General features: G+C 41.5%; 1 protein-coding gene across 4 annotated transcripts in view; it reads left to right on the top strand.

Moving 5' to 3' along the window:
* Nucleotides 1-13,986, top strand: part of MYO1B (myosin IB) — a 185,630-nt gene that overhangs the window by 101,435 nt on the left and 70,209 nt on the right. For all 4 annotated transcript variants that reach the window (XM_048869686.2, XM_048869682.2, XM_048869684.2 and 1 more), the window contains exon 7: nucleotides 4,344-4,407. In XM_048869686.2, the coding sequence (XP_048725643.1) occupies nucleotides 4,344-4,407 (64 nt within the window). The remainder of the gene's footprint in view (nucleotides 1-4,343; nucleotides 4,408-13,986) is intronic.

A 13,986-nucleotide genomic window follows, 5' to 3' on the forward strand; every position in this document is an offset into this window, starting at 1 on the left:
TTGAATCCCAAAAGGGGAGAGGGTGTTAGATCACCTTTCTTTTTCATCTTATGTGAGAAGCTTTTCTTGTAAGAAAGTAATGACCATGTCATTTGAAAGGAAAACATTTTTGTCATAGCACTACTTATGAAGCCAGCCACATTGCTCTGTGATGTACAGCATTTAATGTTTCATTTGACCCAATAGAACATTTCACCTCTCCCTTCTGAATAATTGCTTAATTCATGATTTGTTGTGACTCCTGTTCTACAAATGCATTTAGTCTCCTGGTAAGAGTTTTTGTTGCTTTCTGACTTTAACATAAAATTAGACTGAAAACCAAAATATGCAAGAGAGTGCTAAATTTGAGAGTTGCCACTTATCTGGCTGGACGAAACATAATTATACCTCAGCTAGATTTGATGCTATTCCTGACACAGTTGGTTGCCTAAACGGTCATGTGACAAGGAGCATTGTGCTATTTATCAAGTTAATCACTGCATGATATCATCTCCCCTCTTTCTTTTTTTCTTTTTTTTTTTTAACCCTGCATCTTTAATTCAGATTCATTTTGCAGGCATGAAATTTCTACATATGTTTACTCTTCAGTTTTGCGATGAATACCACGTTAGCTGTTCTGGTTTTCTGTTAGTAGATTTGTACTCTGCAAATAACTTGTTAAGGAAAGATTTCAGCATAAAACCAAATGTGAAACTTGTTAGGATATAGATATTCAGGCCTGTCTGTAAAGGCCTATACTCTAAGAATTTAGGTGTATTCTTATCGCTTAGCTAGTTATAGAGGTATAAAAGAAAGAATCAAAATCACTGTCTGCCGGCGTAAGGTCCTTCTCTTATTGTGACAGACTGAGGTCCTGTGCTTAGGCTAAGATCTTTGGCTAAGCAGCAGAGGCAGCCATAAGCTGGGAAGCGAATGGTCACATCCTCACATTCCAAACTAGTCACATTGAAATAAGGTGCTATTGGGCTGTTAGGCACTATCAGGACAGGATTGTATTCCTATCACCTCCAGAGAAAGGGAAGTGCCTAGAAAATGTAAAAGGAAACTTAGTTTGGTAGCATCCTGTCTGGCAAGAACTCACTTATCCATAGCTGGGATGTGAAATCCTCACTTCTGTATTGTTTTGTCATGATCGTTCCCACTTTGCTATTGTTTGTCTGTATAATCTCTGCCTTGGTTCTGCGATTGTTCCTGTCTGCTGTATAATTAATTTTGCTGGGTGTAAACTAATTAAGGTGGTGGGATATAATTGGTTAAATAATCATGTTACAATATGTTAGGATTGGTTAGTTAAATTTCAGGAAAATGATTGGTTAAGGTATAGCTAAGCAGAACTCAAGTTTTACTATATAGTCTGCAGTCAATCAAGAAATGGGTGGGTGTGTAGGGGGGAAATGGGAACAGGGAATGGGGGTGGGGAAATTGGAATCATGTTTTGCTAAAGGGGGAAATGGGAACAGGGAATGGGGGTGCAGAAATTGGAATCATGTTTGGCTATGGGCAGGAATGGGAACAGGGACACAGGTATAAGGCTCTGTGGTGTCAGAGCTGGGAAGGGGGACACTAAGGAAGGAAACTGGAATCATGCTTGCTGGAAGTTCACCCCAATAAATCTCAAATTGTTTGCACCTTTGGACTTCGGGTATTGTTGCTCTCTGTTCATGCGAGAAGGACCAGGGAAGTAAGTGGGTGAAGGAATAAGCCCCCTAACAAAACTGTATAGGAGCTGGCGACTGGCAATAAATATTATTGCTACTAATAAGCTGGAACTAAATATTTGGAGACCCAAAAGACTGAGCACCCATCCCCAAATTTCTCTTAGGAGCTGAAAGTAGAAAGCCACAAAGAGGGTGTGTCGACACAGCAGTGTAAGCCCAGTGTTCAAACTCAGGCTCGAGCCTAATCCCCCTTCCTTCTACACACAAAATCATGCTAACCAAGGGCTCAGACCCAGGGTGCCAGGACCCACGGGGTGGAGGGTGCGAGCCTCAGTTAAGCCAGGATGCAGGGTTCAAGCCCTATTGCTTGGCAGTGTAGACACAACCCCACTGGACTTGTGCTCTGGGTGTCCGCTGAAAGTATCCCACAATTCCATGGGCTGACTTTGTATTCAAATTCATTAGAATATCTTTATTGCTTTAAATTGAGCCCCAAAGTTGGTTAGGATGGCATATTCATATTGTGGTCCTCCACCTGGATAGAACTTAGGGTTGCTGGAGAGCTGCTTTTGTCAGTTGAAGGCCTTCCCAAACCTCCCCCTCCTCCCGCCCCCCCCCCCCCCCCCCGCAAACTCTTGCTCAGTAGCTGGTGAGAGATTCTTGTGCTGCTTCCACACAGCTGAGTCTGCTCTGACTGCTCCTCCGATTGACCCTGTTGGTTTTTCTGAATTGAACGGAGTAAAGTGTTTTTATCGCAGGCACTGTAGGCTCTAGAGTGTCGCAAGACGTTCCAGGAGTGAGGCAAGGTACAAGGTTTAGGGGATATTGGAGTATTTGGGGTTGGGAAGGAAAGGTGCCTGAAAGGTGATGTGGATGAAACAAGGAAGGTGGAGGGGAAGAAGAGACGGCGAGGAGTTGGGAAGTGTAGAAGGTTGAATTTGGGAGATCAGGAATATGAAGGGGGAGAGAGAACAACCAGTTGTCTTTCTCTCTTCAGACCTTGCTTTTAAATCCAGAGCTAAAATGCTCTTTGGGGAACATTCTGCTGGCCCAGTAATTGGAAAATTGGAATTGTGGTAATTCTCTGATTGAATTACTTTAAAAACTGAATGTAATTTTGAAAAAAGCCTGAATTTACCAGTACCAAATTAATTTTTCAAACAAGAAAATACAAGTACTGTCCTGTGTTGTCCATGACATGGCTGCCAATATTGCGAAAAAAAGTTACTTGTTACTGTTTAGCTAGACACTTAATAAACCAATCCTGACAAAGTTACCCTGTAAATAAGAATGTATCTTTAAGGCAGTGCTTTAGGAGTGTAATATGATACTCAATTTTATGTTGCTCTGTGATGGAAAAAGTTGTCCTAAGTAAAATGAGTGGAAATGTGTAAACACAAGACCTTCCTTTTCAACTCATTGGCTCCATTAAGTAAGCACTGGGGGAAGGTGAAACAGAATAATCCATTATACGGGAATGTATTTGGAGTTTCTTTGAATTATTGCCAAAATGCATTATCCTTGAACTGTTTGCCTGTGAGCTGTACTGTCGTTGACTTCATAAACAATAAGGGTCCATGGCTTGCTGTTGTTGTTGAAAGTAACTGTTACTAAATTGAACACCTGTCACATAAATTAAAGTAACGCACAGAATGAAATGATCTTCTGTGATGTGGAAAAGTCAAACAGACGTCAAGGAGAGGGACTACACTTGTACTGCTGAAAGTTAAATTGAGTCTGTGGTAACAGGCTGCTCAAATCTTTGCCCCAAACATCTGAGTGATGAGGCAGACAACTTAGTGGGAAAAGGCTGCAGCTTTATTAAGGCAAGAGACTCGTATAACACATCAGCAACTACAGCATATCCTACTCCTCAATAATCCCAAAGAATGTAATACCCTATGAGTGCTCTGATCCACACTTCTGGAAGAACCTACACCCAGAACGAGTTCTGTTCTTAACAGTATAATTAATCCGGGAAGGCCAAAAAAACAGGTTCCTGAATTCCCCAATCTACTAGGTCTGGTAATGCCTAAAAGGTAGCAAGTATTGTTTTCTTAGACTATATGTCTACACTGTTCTGCAGGTGTGAACTGCAGAGTGCACCAAAGTATTGCAGACTTAACTGCCCAGTGTATATGCTGCTGGAGCAAACTGAAAGTAACCTTGTTCATGTTAACATAGTCTCATTTGAAAGAGGATTATGTTAATGCAAACTAGGTACCTTTTAGTCATGCCAGCAGCGTCCACGTGATCACAACACGTTGGTGCACTCTGCAGTTCATACCCCAAGAGTCCTGTCATTTTCCTCAGATCCATGAAGTATCCCTTTTGGAGATGGTCATCTCACTGCAACCAAGACTGCATAACAAACTTGGGTCTTAAAAACAATCACAATTATTTCTACAAATTTAAAAAATACAAAGCCTATTAACCTGCATGAGAAAACTGCACCCTCTATAGATTATAGCCTGTTACCATAAAAATCCCCAAAAGGGATAATAAAAATATCTTAAAAGCTATTACATAGACTTATTTACTATTTGTTATAACTTAAATACACACACCACAAAGAAGCAACTGAATTTCTCTGTAGTACATTAAAATGACCAAGCAACTTTGAAAAGGTATGGAATGGTTTTCCTTAGGCAAATCTAACATTCTTAAAATCCATTGTTTCCACAGGGAAAGTATATGGATATTGAGTTTGATTTCAAAGGTGATCCACTTGGCGGAGTTATAAGTAACTGTGAGTATTACATTTGGTACTGACTTAAAACATTTCACAGGCACTTTATTCAAAATGTGCAGTAAAAAGAGGGGAGATGAGTTATGAGGAGATAGTGTTTATTTTTAATTATAACTCAGTATTTGTTACGTGATAAAGAGGTGGAAAAGTCGTTACTTTTTCTTTGGTACTGAATTGTATAAAAAACAAAGTAAAAATGCATTTGGAAATATGGACCAGGATTATTTAAAAGTATTGCTTAACGGGTCGATAAGTCAGGTTTATGGGGCCATATATCGCCCATCCTTGAAGCTGTTATCTGAGAGGGAGCTTGGTGTGGTGATCAAATTCCAGGTATGTCATTTTCTTATCAGAGTAGCACTCCATTGCTGAGAAATTGTTAAAAAATAAATAAAAAGTAAGAAGTCATTAGTTTGTGCTGACAGTAATGGAGCAGTACAAAAATACCCTTTTTGTATAGTCTGCAAAAAGGGGACAGGGCAAATTTGATTTTCTTTGCAGATCACCTTTTAAGGCTGTGCTTGGAAGAGTTTATTACAAACTTATTACCCATTAACTTTGAAATTTTGCAACTAAAGAAGTTTGATGCCAAAAGATATTATGTTTGTTTAATGTTGCATTCACCAAAACATAAATACAGACGACACAATTTTTATCATTCAGGCTTTGCGTATTGTTTTTCATCTAATAGTGAAAATATTTTGCATCCAAAAAATATATTTCTCTAATACAGTATGTGAACTTTCATCTGTTTTGTCTATAAAACACCAAACTAATTATCATGATTAAAATATTGTATCTTGTCAAAAGGAGGCCAACACAGTAGTTCTGTAATTCTTTGTTTTCCTTTTCACCTATAAAGCAACCTCTGAAGGGTGTAGTTTTTAATCCTTTGTGCTCTAGGGTTCATGTCATGCCAAAATATTTCCTATGTGAATGTTGCAAATAGAGTGATAGAGGTTCTGGCTCTTCTTTTTAAGAAGTAGAAACTAATTGTACCACATTGTCTAGGTGAGCTGAGTGATTATGTCAAGCCTTCAACTCATTGCTTGAAAAATTCTGAACTATACTAATACGTAATGCTATAAATCTCAGTAGGGAGGAAGGCCTCACCAACCCTGTTTTTATGCTGTTACATGCTCTATTAGATGGACTGTATTGCAGCTTATATTGCCATTAAATATTATTGCCTTCATAATGACTTCAGAAGGAAGATCTTTGACTAATTAGTGTTCTTAGGGAATCCAACTCTTGGGAAGCACAGAATTATTAAATGCCGACAAGCATGAAAAAGTCTTCTTTGATAATCCCTTTACTATAGGACCATATCTTACAATGATCTCCCTTGTGGCCCCCTTCAGTGGGGCAATGTGGATGCAAGGAGCTGCCCACAGGGGACTAGAGAGTATAATTAGCACAGTGATTCATGTAGATCCCATCTGTCTTCCATTGAAGAGAGAGACGTCCATCAACTTCAGTGGGAATTGATCAGACCTGTAATGTCTTGTGTACCATATGTGGGAATAAAAGCCTTCAAGCAAATCTTGTAAAATGGAAGCAACTGAAACACCTGCTGAGCTAGTCAGGTCTGGTCTGTTTCCAAATTGACGACAGCTTATATTTGATAATTATAAATTATATATCTGTGTTGAAGTGTCTAACAACACTTTTTCATGCATTTGGCACCTTACTACATGAATGCTATCATGAAAAAGAAATGGTGAGTGGAAAAGTTCATCTGATAAATCCTATTAATCACATCTCTAGGCATGTGTGTTGAAACTGACTGTGATCAGCTACTTAGGGCTTGTCTATGCTACAAAATTAATTCGACTTTATCAAATTCGACCTTGAGCCTCTGAAGTAAGTCAACTGTGGGTGGCCACACTGTGCTCATTGTCTCAACGGAGTGGTCCTCATTAGCCGTGCCTGCATCGATGCACAAAACAGGGTATCGTGGGTAGCTATCCCAAAGTGCAACTTGCCACAGTGTGTTTTGGGAAGTTTGTGCAATGCCTCATGGGATCAAAACATTGTTGCAAGGGAAAATGGGAACATTGCGTTGGCATCCCATGATGCACTGTGCTCCCTCCCTCATATCAATGGCAAACAACCCAGTGATTTTTGCACCTTATAACTGCCACGTGTATGCCATAACCCCAGAAGCATGGCACCTGCTCAGTTGTGCAGTCTTGCTGTGAGCATCTCAAACACCTCGCACCTTCTGCCGTATTTCCAGAGCCAAAGTAGGGTCCGCCATGCGGAACATAGGGATGTCTTGGAAGCCGTCCTGCTGCAAGCCATTGAAAAAACAATCCACGGTTGCTGCTGGCAGTCACAGAGCAGCTGCAGTCTGTTGAGTTCCATTTCTGGTCCTGTGAAACAAGCACTGACTGGTGGGACCGCATCGTTTTGCAGGTACAGGATGATGGGCAGTGGCTGCAGAACTTTCAAATGTGGAAGACCACCTTCCAGGAACTTTGTGCAGAGCTTTCCCCTGCCCTGCAGTTCAGCAACACAAAAATGAGAGCTGCTCTGACAGTGGAGAAGTGAGTGGCGATTGCTATTTAGAAGCTTGCAACACCAGATAGTTACCGGTCAGCGGGGAATCAATTTGGAGTAGGTAAATCAACCGTGGGAGCTGCTGTGCTTCAAGTGAGCAGGGCCATTAATCGACTTCTGCTACGAAGGGTAGTGAGTCTGGGAAATGTGCAGGACATAGTGGATGGTTTTGCCATGATGTGGTTCCCTAATTGTGGTGGGGCGATAGATGACATGCATATCCCCATCTTGGCACCAGACCACCTTGCCAAAGAGTACATAAACCAAAAGGGATAATTTTCAATTGTGGTACAAGCGCTGGTGAATTATGGGGGGCGTTTCACCGACATTAACATAGGTTGGTCGGGAAAGGTTCATGATGCATGCATCTTTAGGAACTTGGGTCTGTTCACAAAGCTGCAATCTGGGACTTGCTTTCCAGACCACAAAATGAACATTGACGACATTGAGATGCCTATAGTTCTCCTGGGGGACCCAGCCTACCCCTTGTTCCATGGCCCATGAAGCCATACACCGGCCATTTGGACAGCAGTAAGGAATGGTTCAACTATAGGCTCACCAAGTGCAGAATGGTGGTTGAATGTGCCTTTGGTCATTTGAACGGGTGCTGGAGAAGTCTACTAACAAGGTTGGACCTTAGTGAGGAGAACATCCCCATGGTTATAGCTGTCTGCTGTGTGCTCTGTAATATCTGTGGGGAAAAACAGGGGGGAAATCTTTCCACGGGGGTGGGCAGTTAAGACCGATCGAATGGCAGCCATTTTTGAGCAGCCAGACACCAGGGCAATAAGAAGAGCACAGCAAGGGGTGCTGTGTGTCCGCGAGGCTTTGAAAGGCTGTTTCAATAATGAGTCGCAGTAATGTGAGCTGCTTGTCTGTATTGTGCTTTTCTAAACCTTCACCTGGCTTGTATCACTGTCCCTGTAAAGCCAACCCCTGCCCAAGCCCACTGCTTCTACTCAATAAAGGACATTTATTTCTTGAATCCATTTACTTTATTTGACAAACATAAATAAGGAGGGAGAACAGAAAGAAAAGGTAACCTTGAGGAAAAGGGGTTGTAAAGTTGCAACGGGAGAAACATTTTCAGCTGTGTAATGTAACAACGCATTCCAGACCATCAAAGGTCTGTGAATGGGCACCTTCTGTTCCTTGTACCCACCCCCTGAGTTAAGTTAAAGGGATATTGGACTTTTCATCCATGCCTTATGGAACACTTAGGGGAGCGTGATTCTGCACCAGGCAATGCTGGCTGACTGTCCACCAGGGTCTGCAGAGGGACTCTACCCACCTGCTTCTGTTCCTGCAGTTCAACCAGATGCCTCAACATGTCTGCTTGGTCCCTCATAATCCGAAGCATCTCATCCTGCACCGCACGCTCTCGCTCATTGGAAGCTTTCCTGCTCTCCATGTCCATGTCTAACTTCTCGGACAGTGAAATACTCCATGCTCTCAGCATTGTGTGAGCTGTCCCAGAGGCGTTCATTATCTTGGTGAACATGTTCTCCCATGTTCTCTTTCTCCTCCTCCTAATCAGCAAAAGTCTACTTTCAGGTGTTGATGACACGCCGAAGGACACATTTCCAGCTGTCAGTCATGGGAAAAAATAAAGGAGCCATAGTACATGAATGAAATGTTTCCATAGCAAGGCCATTTTCATAAAAAAAACCAACCCAACAACTCTTATTACACTAGGTGCAAGCCATAACATAATCAGAATCCGTAACCATTCACTGTGCTGTTTTGCTTCTCTAGCTATGGTGAGTATGCCCACCACGCCCGGGTCATGGGTGACTGCACTTTTAATGAAGTTTACGGGAGGCTCATGTCGGGAGCAGAGGTAGCTGGTCAAACAATGGACATTCCCCATAGCACCACGGGAAGCCGTTTATGAACGGGGCAGGAGGGAACGTTTTCATTCCCAAATTGTGGAATCTCTCATGAAGGGACTGGGGCCCCACATCAGCCACTTTAAACTACTTGCTGACCCACGCTTAGCACAGTAAAGGCACATTAGCAGCCATGTGGTTTGGTGATCCAGAATGTGGGGGGTAGGGTGGGTCTATATGCCCTTTTTGTTTTTTGGTGTAAGAGCACTTTTAATGAAAACTTCCCCCGTTTCTCCTAGGCGACCCTATGTAATATCAGTCTTCTGAGGGTATCAGAAGTGGAAAGGAAGGAGATGCTGAAAGTTGTCTGTGTATAGACCCGGTCCTTATGCTGCTATGTTGTGTATCACAATGATGCCAGCAGAATTAATTCAGGAGTTGCGTGGGACAGTGTCCTACTATGATGAAAGAAATAAGAATGCCCTGCCCAGAAACCTTCTGCAAAGGATTGCAGAGTACCTCCACAAAAGTTTCCGAGAGATATCCTTGAAGGATTCCCTGGCTATCCCAGTCCACATAAACAGTCTTTTCCGGGGCCACCCTCTGCATAGCTGGAGCAGCCTCTTGTAAGCAGAGAACCACAGCACCTCGCTTTTTTCTTCACAGTAAACATGCAATCCCACCGAATGTGTGTGCATGCTAAAGTTTAACTGGACTTTGATTGTAACTGTATACTCACCAGAGATGCCTTCCCCGGCATCACAGTTGGCCTCTGTGATGTCCTGTGACCCACAGGGCTCCAGGGTTCAAAATATTTCCTGGCTCTTGGGGAGAATGGATCTACGGCTCGCCTGTCTCCCATTCTCCTCCTCCTCTTTCTTATCCACCATATTGTCGTCCTTGTTGTCCCTAGACTCTCACACCTGTGAGGTGTCCACGTTGCTTGTGGGGGTGCAGGTAGGGTCACCCCCAAGAATTGCATGAAGCACATTGTAGAACCGGCATGTGTGGGGTTCAGCACCAGAATGATTGTTCGCCTCCCTTGCCTTCTGGTACGCTTGGTGAAGTTCTTCTGTTTTCACACGGCACTGCAGTATGTCCCTCATGTAGCCCTTCTTCCCCGTTCCACGATCGATCTTTGCATAGATGTCGGCCTTTCTTCTGCTGGATCGGAGCTATGCCTGAACAGACTCTTCTCCCCATACAGCGATGAGATCCACCACCTCCTGTGCAGACCAGGCTGGAGCACATTTGGGGCATGTAGTCTCCATAATCAGCTGTTCTCAAGCTGGCATGCTCCCAATGTTTGATCAAACAGGAAATGGTAATTCAAGGGTTCTCGGGGCGGGGCTGTTTCCTGTGTACCTGGCTGCAGTGCAGCAGAGTTGAGAATGATCTCCAGAGCAGTCACAGATGAGCATTGTGGGACACCACCTAGAGGTCAATTAAGTTGAATTACACAATGCTGCACCTTCACTACCTCGCAGTCGACCCATGAAAATCGAACTAAGTGCTACGCCTCTCACAGAGGTGGATTACAGAAGTCAACATTAGAGGCGACTTAGGTTGGCTTAAAGGACCCAGTAATGTAGACACATACATTAACAGGTCGACTTAAGGCGGCTTCCTTCGACCTAACTTTTTAGTGCAGACCAGGCCTTAGACTATAGAACAGTAAATGGTTTTCAATTTATGTAGCCATGTATCTTCTTGCTTGATCACAAGCCAAATGTTGTAGAGTCAGGTGAGTAACCAGGATGGTAAGCAACTCTTAAGGAGGCTATGGTGTGATTTAGTGGCATTCTTTTCTTAGTGACTGCAGACCACTAATGTCCCAACTTGGTACATGGGTGGTGCTGGAATTTCTCATGTTTTGGTTGAGAAGTAGATGAGGTCCTAATTGTAACAGTAGCCATTGTCGGTGCGGTTCTGTGGCCTGCAATGTGCAGGAGGTCAGACTAGATAATCCCTTCTGACCTTTGAGTCTGATATTGACCACTCATGAGACTGGTATAACTGTTTGTAACTCCTGCATGTGACCTATTATGTTGGAATGGGGTCAGCAAGAGCTCATTGCAGCTTAAAAAGCAGTAGGAGTTTGACGGGCAGGAAGAAAAGGGCTTTTGTCTCTTTTAAGATTCCCCTCACTGTCTTTGGGTTTTGGGGGAGGAGGGGAAGCTACCTGAATCAAAGGGTGACTAGAAGAGGCTGGCTTAGATGGGGATGGGATGGGCAGGAGCCCAGCGGGCTGAGTGGGACCCGCCAGTTGGAGTGACCTTAGTTAACCAGTTAAACGATATAATTTTAATCGTTTAACTGGTTAACTTTTTAAACCGATATTTACATCCCTAGGCTCTACCACTATTAGTAGTACTTGTTCTCCATCCTGTATCTGGGAAATTAAAGTTTCCCATAATCCCTCAATTCCCAGTAGTGTTTATGTCATTAAAAATATTAGAGAAGTTTCTATCCATATCCATGTTGTTTCTTGGTGATCTGTAGCAGACCCCAGGCGCTAAACTAGTGGAGCCTCTGTTGCCTTTCTTCCCCAAAGTGATCTTTGTCCAAACAAATTCCATTTTATGCATTATTTCACTTAAATTTCTCTGCAGTCTACCTCGTCATAAATATACAATGCTACTCCACCACCTTTACCTTTATTTCTGACCTTCCTGAACAGCACATGCCCTTCAATACCTGAATTCCAGTCATGACTACTATTCCACCATGTTTCCATTATTACTATAATATCTGGTTTTACTTCCTACTCCAGTAGTTCTAGTTCCTCTGTTTTGTTACCCAGGTTTCTTGCATTGGAGTACAGACATCTTAGTTGTTTCTGCTTGGCTTCACCCAGATTCCTTGCCTGATGAGGTAGTGTCACCGGCCTGACTGTTACTGCCAGTGGTTATGGCGCTGTCTTTCCTCATGTTGTCCGTTCTCCTACCCTCTGTTCCTTTTTCTATCCCTGTATCCTCTTTTACTTGATTTTCCTCTTGCTCAGTATTAGAATCAGATGTGGCGATTACATGTGCATCTCTCAACAACCTTCCCCAAACTCCTAGTTTAAAGGTCTTTTAATCAGTTGTGCCAACCTCCATCCTAGAAGTGTATTTTTGTCCCTACTCAGATGGAATCCATCCCATGAGAACAGGCATCTCTCCATGAATACTTTGGTCAACCATACCAAAGTCCTCCTGGTAGCACCTTTGCTCTCCTTCTCTAGGGACAGGTAGAATCCCACTGAAGATGCACATGAGCCTTCATTACTTTACGCATCTTCCCCAGCCTTCTGTAGTCTTTCTTGAGGCACTCCAGGGAGAATCTAGCAGTGTAATTTATTCCCATGTGAAAGGAAAATGATGTACGTTTAGATGGTCAGTCTTTTCATGAAACAAACCAAAGCTGTCACTTTTTTTGTTTATTTCTCTGTGTAAAGCATGCAAAAAAAAAATCTGTATTTAAAGTGTTCATAAGGTAGACTACTGTTGTTTCTTAGGAATAGGTATAGTCATTTTTAAAATTACTAATTTATACTCAGTTTTCATGGTGCAATAATTGTACATGGAAATTGGACACATTTTGCACTTTTAATTGCATACTCAGTTTTAAAATCCATGCCCTAATGGCATCCTATTCCAGAATAGTTTACTCAAGTGTGAATTTTTAAGATTTATAATGTATTTAGTGACATACAAACAATACTGAGATGGTAGCTACAGTTTTGGGAGTAATTTTTCTGATGAGTAACAGAAATTCTTCAAATGCTTTGTTGTCCATTTAAAAAAAAAATCAGCTTGGAGTTAAAGGCTGGAGGTATTAAAAAGTTAGGAAAAAAAGTTTTAAAAAAATCCTGTTAGCCAATGAGAAACATCTGTTACTAAGTAACAAATATTTCTGACTGATTTAAAAAAGATAGTAGCAGAGGGAATCACCTGCTGAATGCCTTCACACTTCTTAACATGACGGTGGTCTTTTCTAACAGTATCCTAACCTCACCCTAATTTAATGATAAATTAGTAAATAACTATGAACCTAGATACAGTAGATGTGATGCCTGGTTTAGAAAAGAACTTTAATCAACAAGGACTTACAATCCAAATGACAGCTTATGACTATAATTAAGAATAAGATCTATATTTTCACCTCCTTCAGAAACCATATGAAAGAAACCTATGAGTAAAAATAATAATTTTTAGATTAGCAAAGCAACTATCTTATGCTAGTGTAAACACTTGATTTTTGCCTTTTGAAAGGTATATGTAATTGTGTATTCAGTGAAGAATCAGCAGTAAGAGCAAAGAACTCTGGTTATGTATTATGATTGTTGTTGTGGAATTTCAGTTGGTCAAGGCACTGTTACTAGCATTTCTTATGACTAGACATTTAAAAATCTTGTTTTAAACATCTGAAGTTTTTCAAACTCCATTGTTAGATGGATTTTGGGGTGGTTTTTTTTGTTTGTTTCTGCAGTCGCTTTTTGATGATAGTAAATATGTAGCGTTAAAACTTTTCTAAACTAGGTAAAAAGCTTGAAATTCTGTTAGCAAAATTTTTTTTTAAAATGACAAACACCACTTACTAGCTAGTGTAAACAGCCTTTAACTCCTTTTGAAAATATGTATTAGTTGTGACTGACTGCAGATACTCCAAATAAGTCTGATGTGTTGAGGGCTCATTTCACTTAAAGGGAACATAGTTCCAAATATTGGGTTAATATTGGAAGGTCCTGTTGAAGAGCCATTATTGTGTTCTCTCATGGCTGAGAAGGGAATCAAGGAGGGGGAAAATATGGCATGTCAAGAAGCTGCAAGTTTATCTGTAAAAATTTTCAGCTGCCTAGTGGTTGGAACATGCCTTGTGATTTGGCCTGCATAGCTAAGGAATGGACTAAAAATAACTTCTGCTGGACCATTTAGAATGGATTAGGCTAGTGACATTTATTCCTCTCTTGTGGTGTTTTGCCATGTATCCTCATTCCTTTCTTGACACTGAAGTCAATTTGTTGTACATTTAGAGAAATAGAAAGGACCAAATATTTCTGCATCTATCAACCTTAAAGTTTCTGTTGATCAGAAACCAGAAAAATTCATTTGTATATTATAGCTTGCCAAATGTATTGTACAGCATTACTAGTTGTCTGTGGTTTGAAAAATTTCATTTTATAGTAAATGTCCATTTTACTCAA

The sequence above is a fragment of the Caretta caretta genome, chromosome 11, assembly GCF_965140235.1.
Source record: "Caretta caretta isolate rCarCar2 chromosome 11, rCarCar1.hap1, whole genome shotgun sequence".
Classification (NCBI taxonomy): Eukaryota; Metazoa; Chordata; order Testudines; family Cheloniidae; genus Caretta; species Caretta caretta.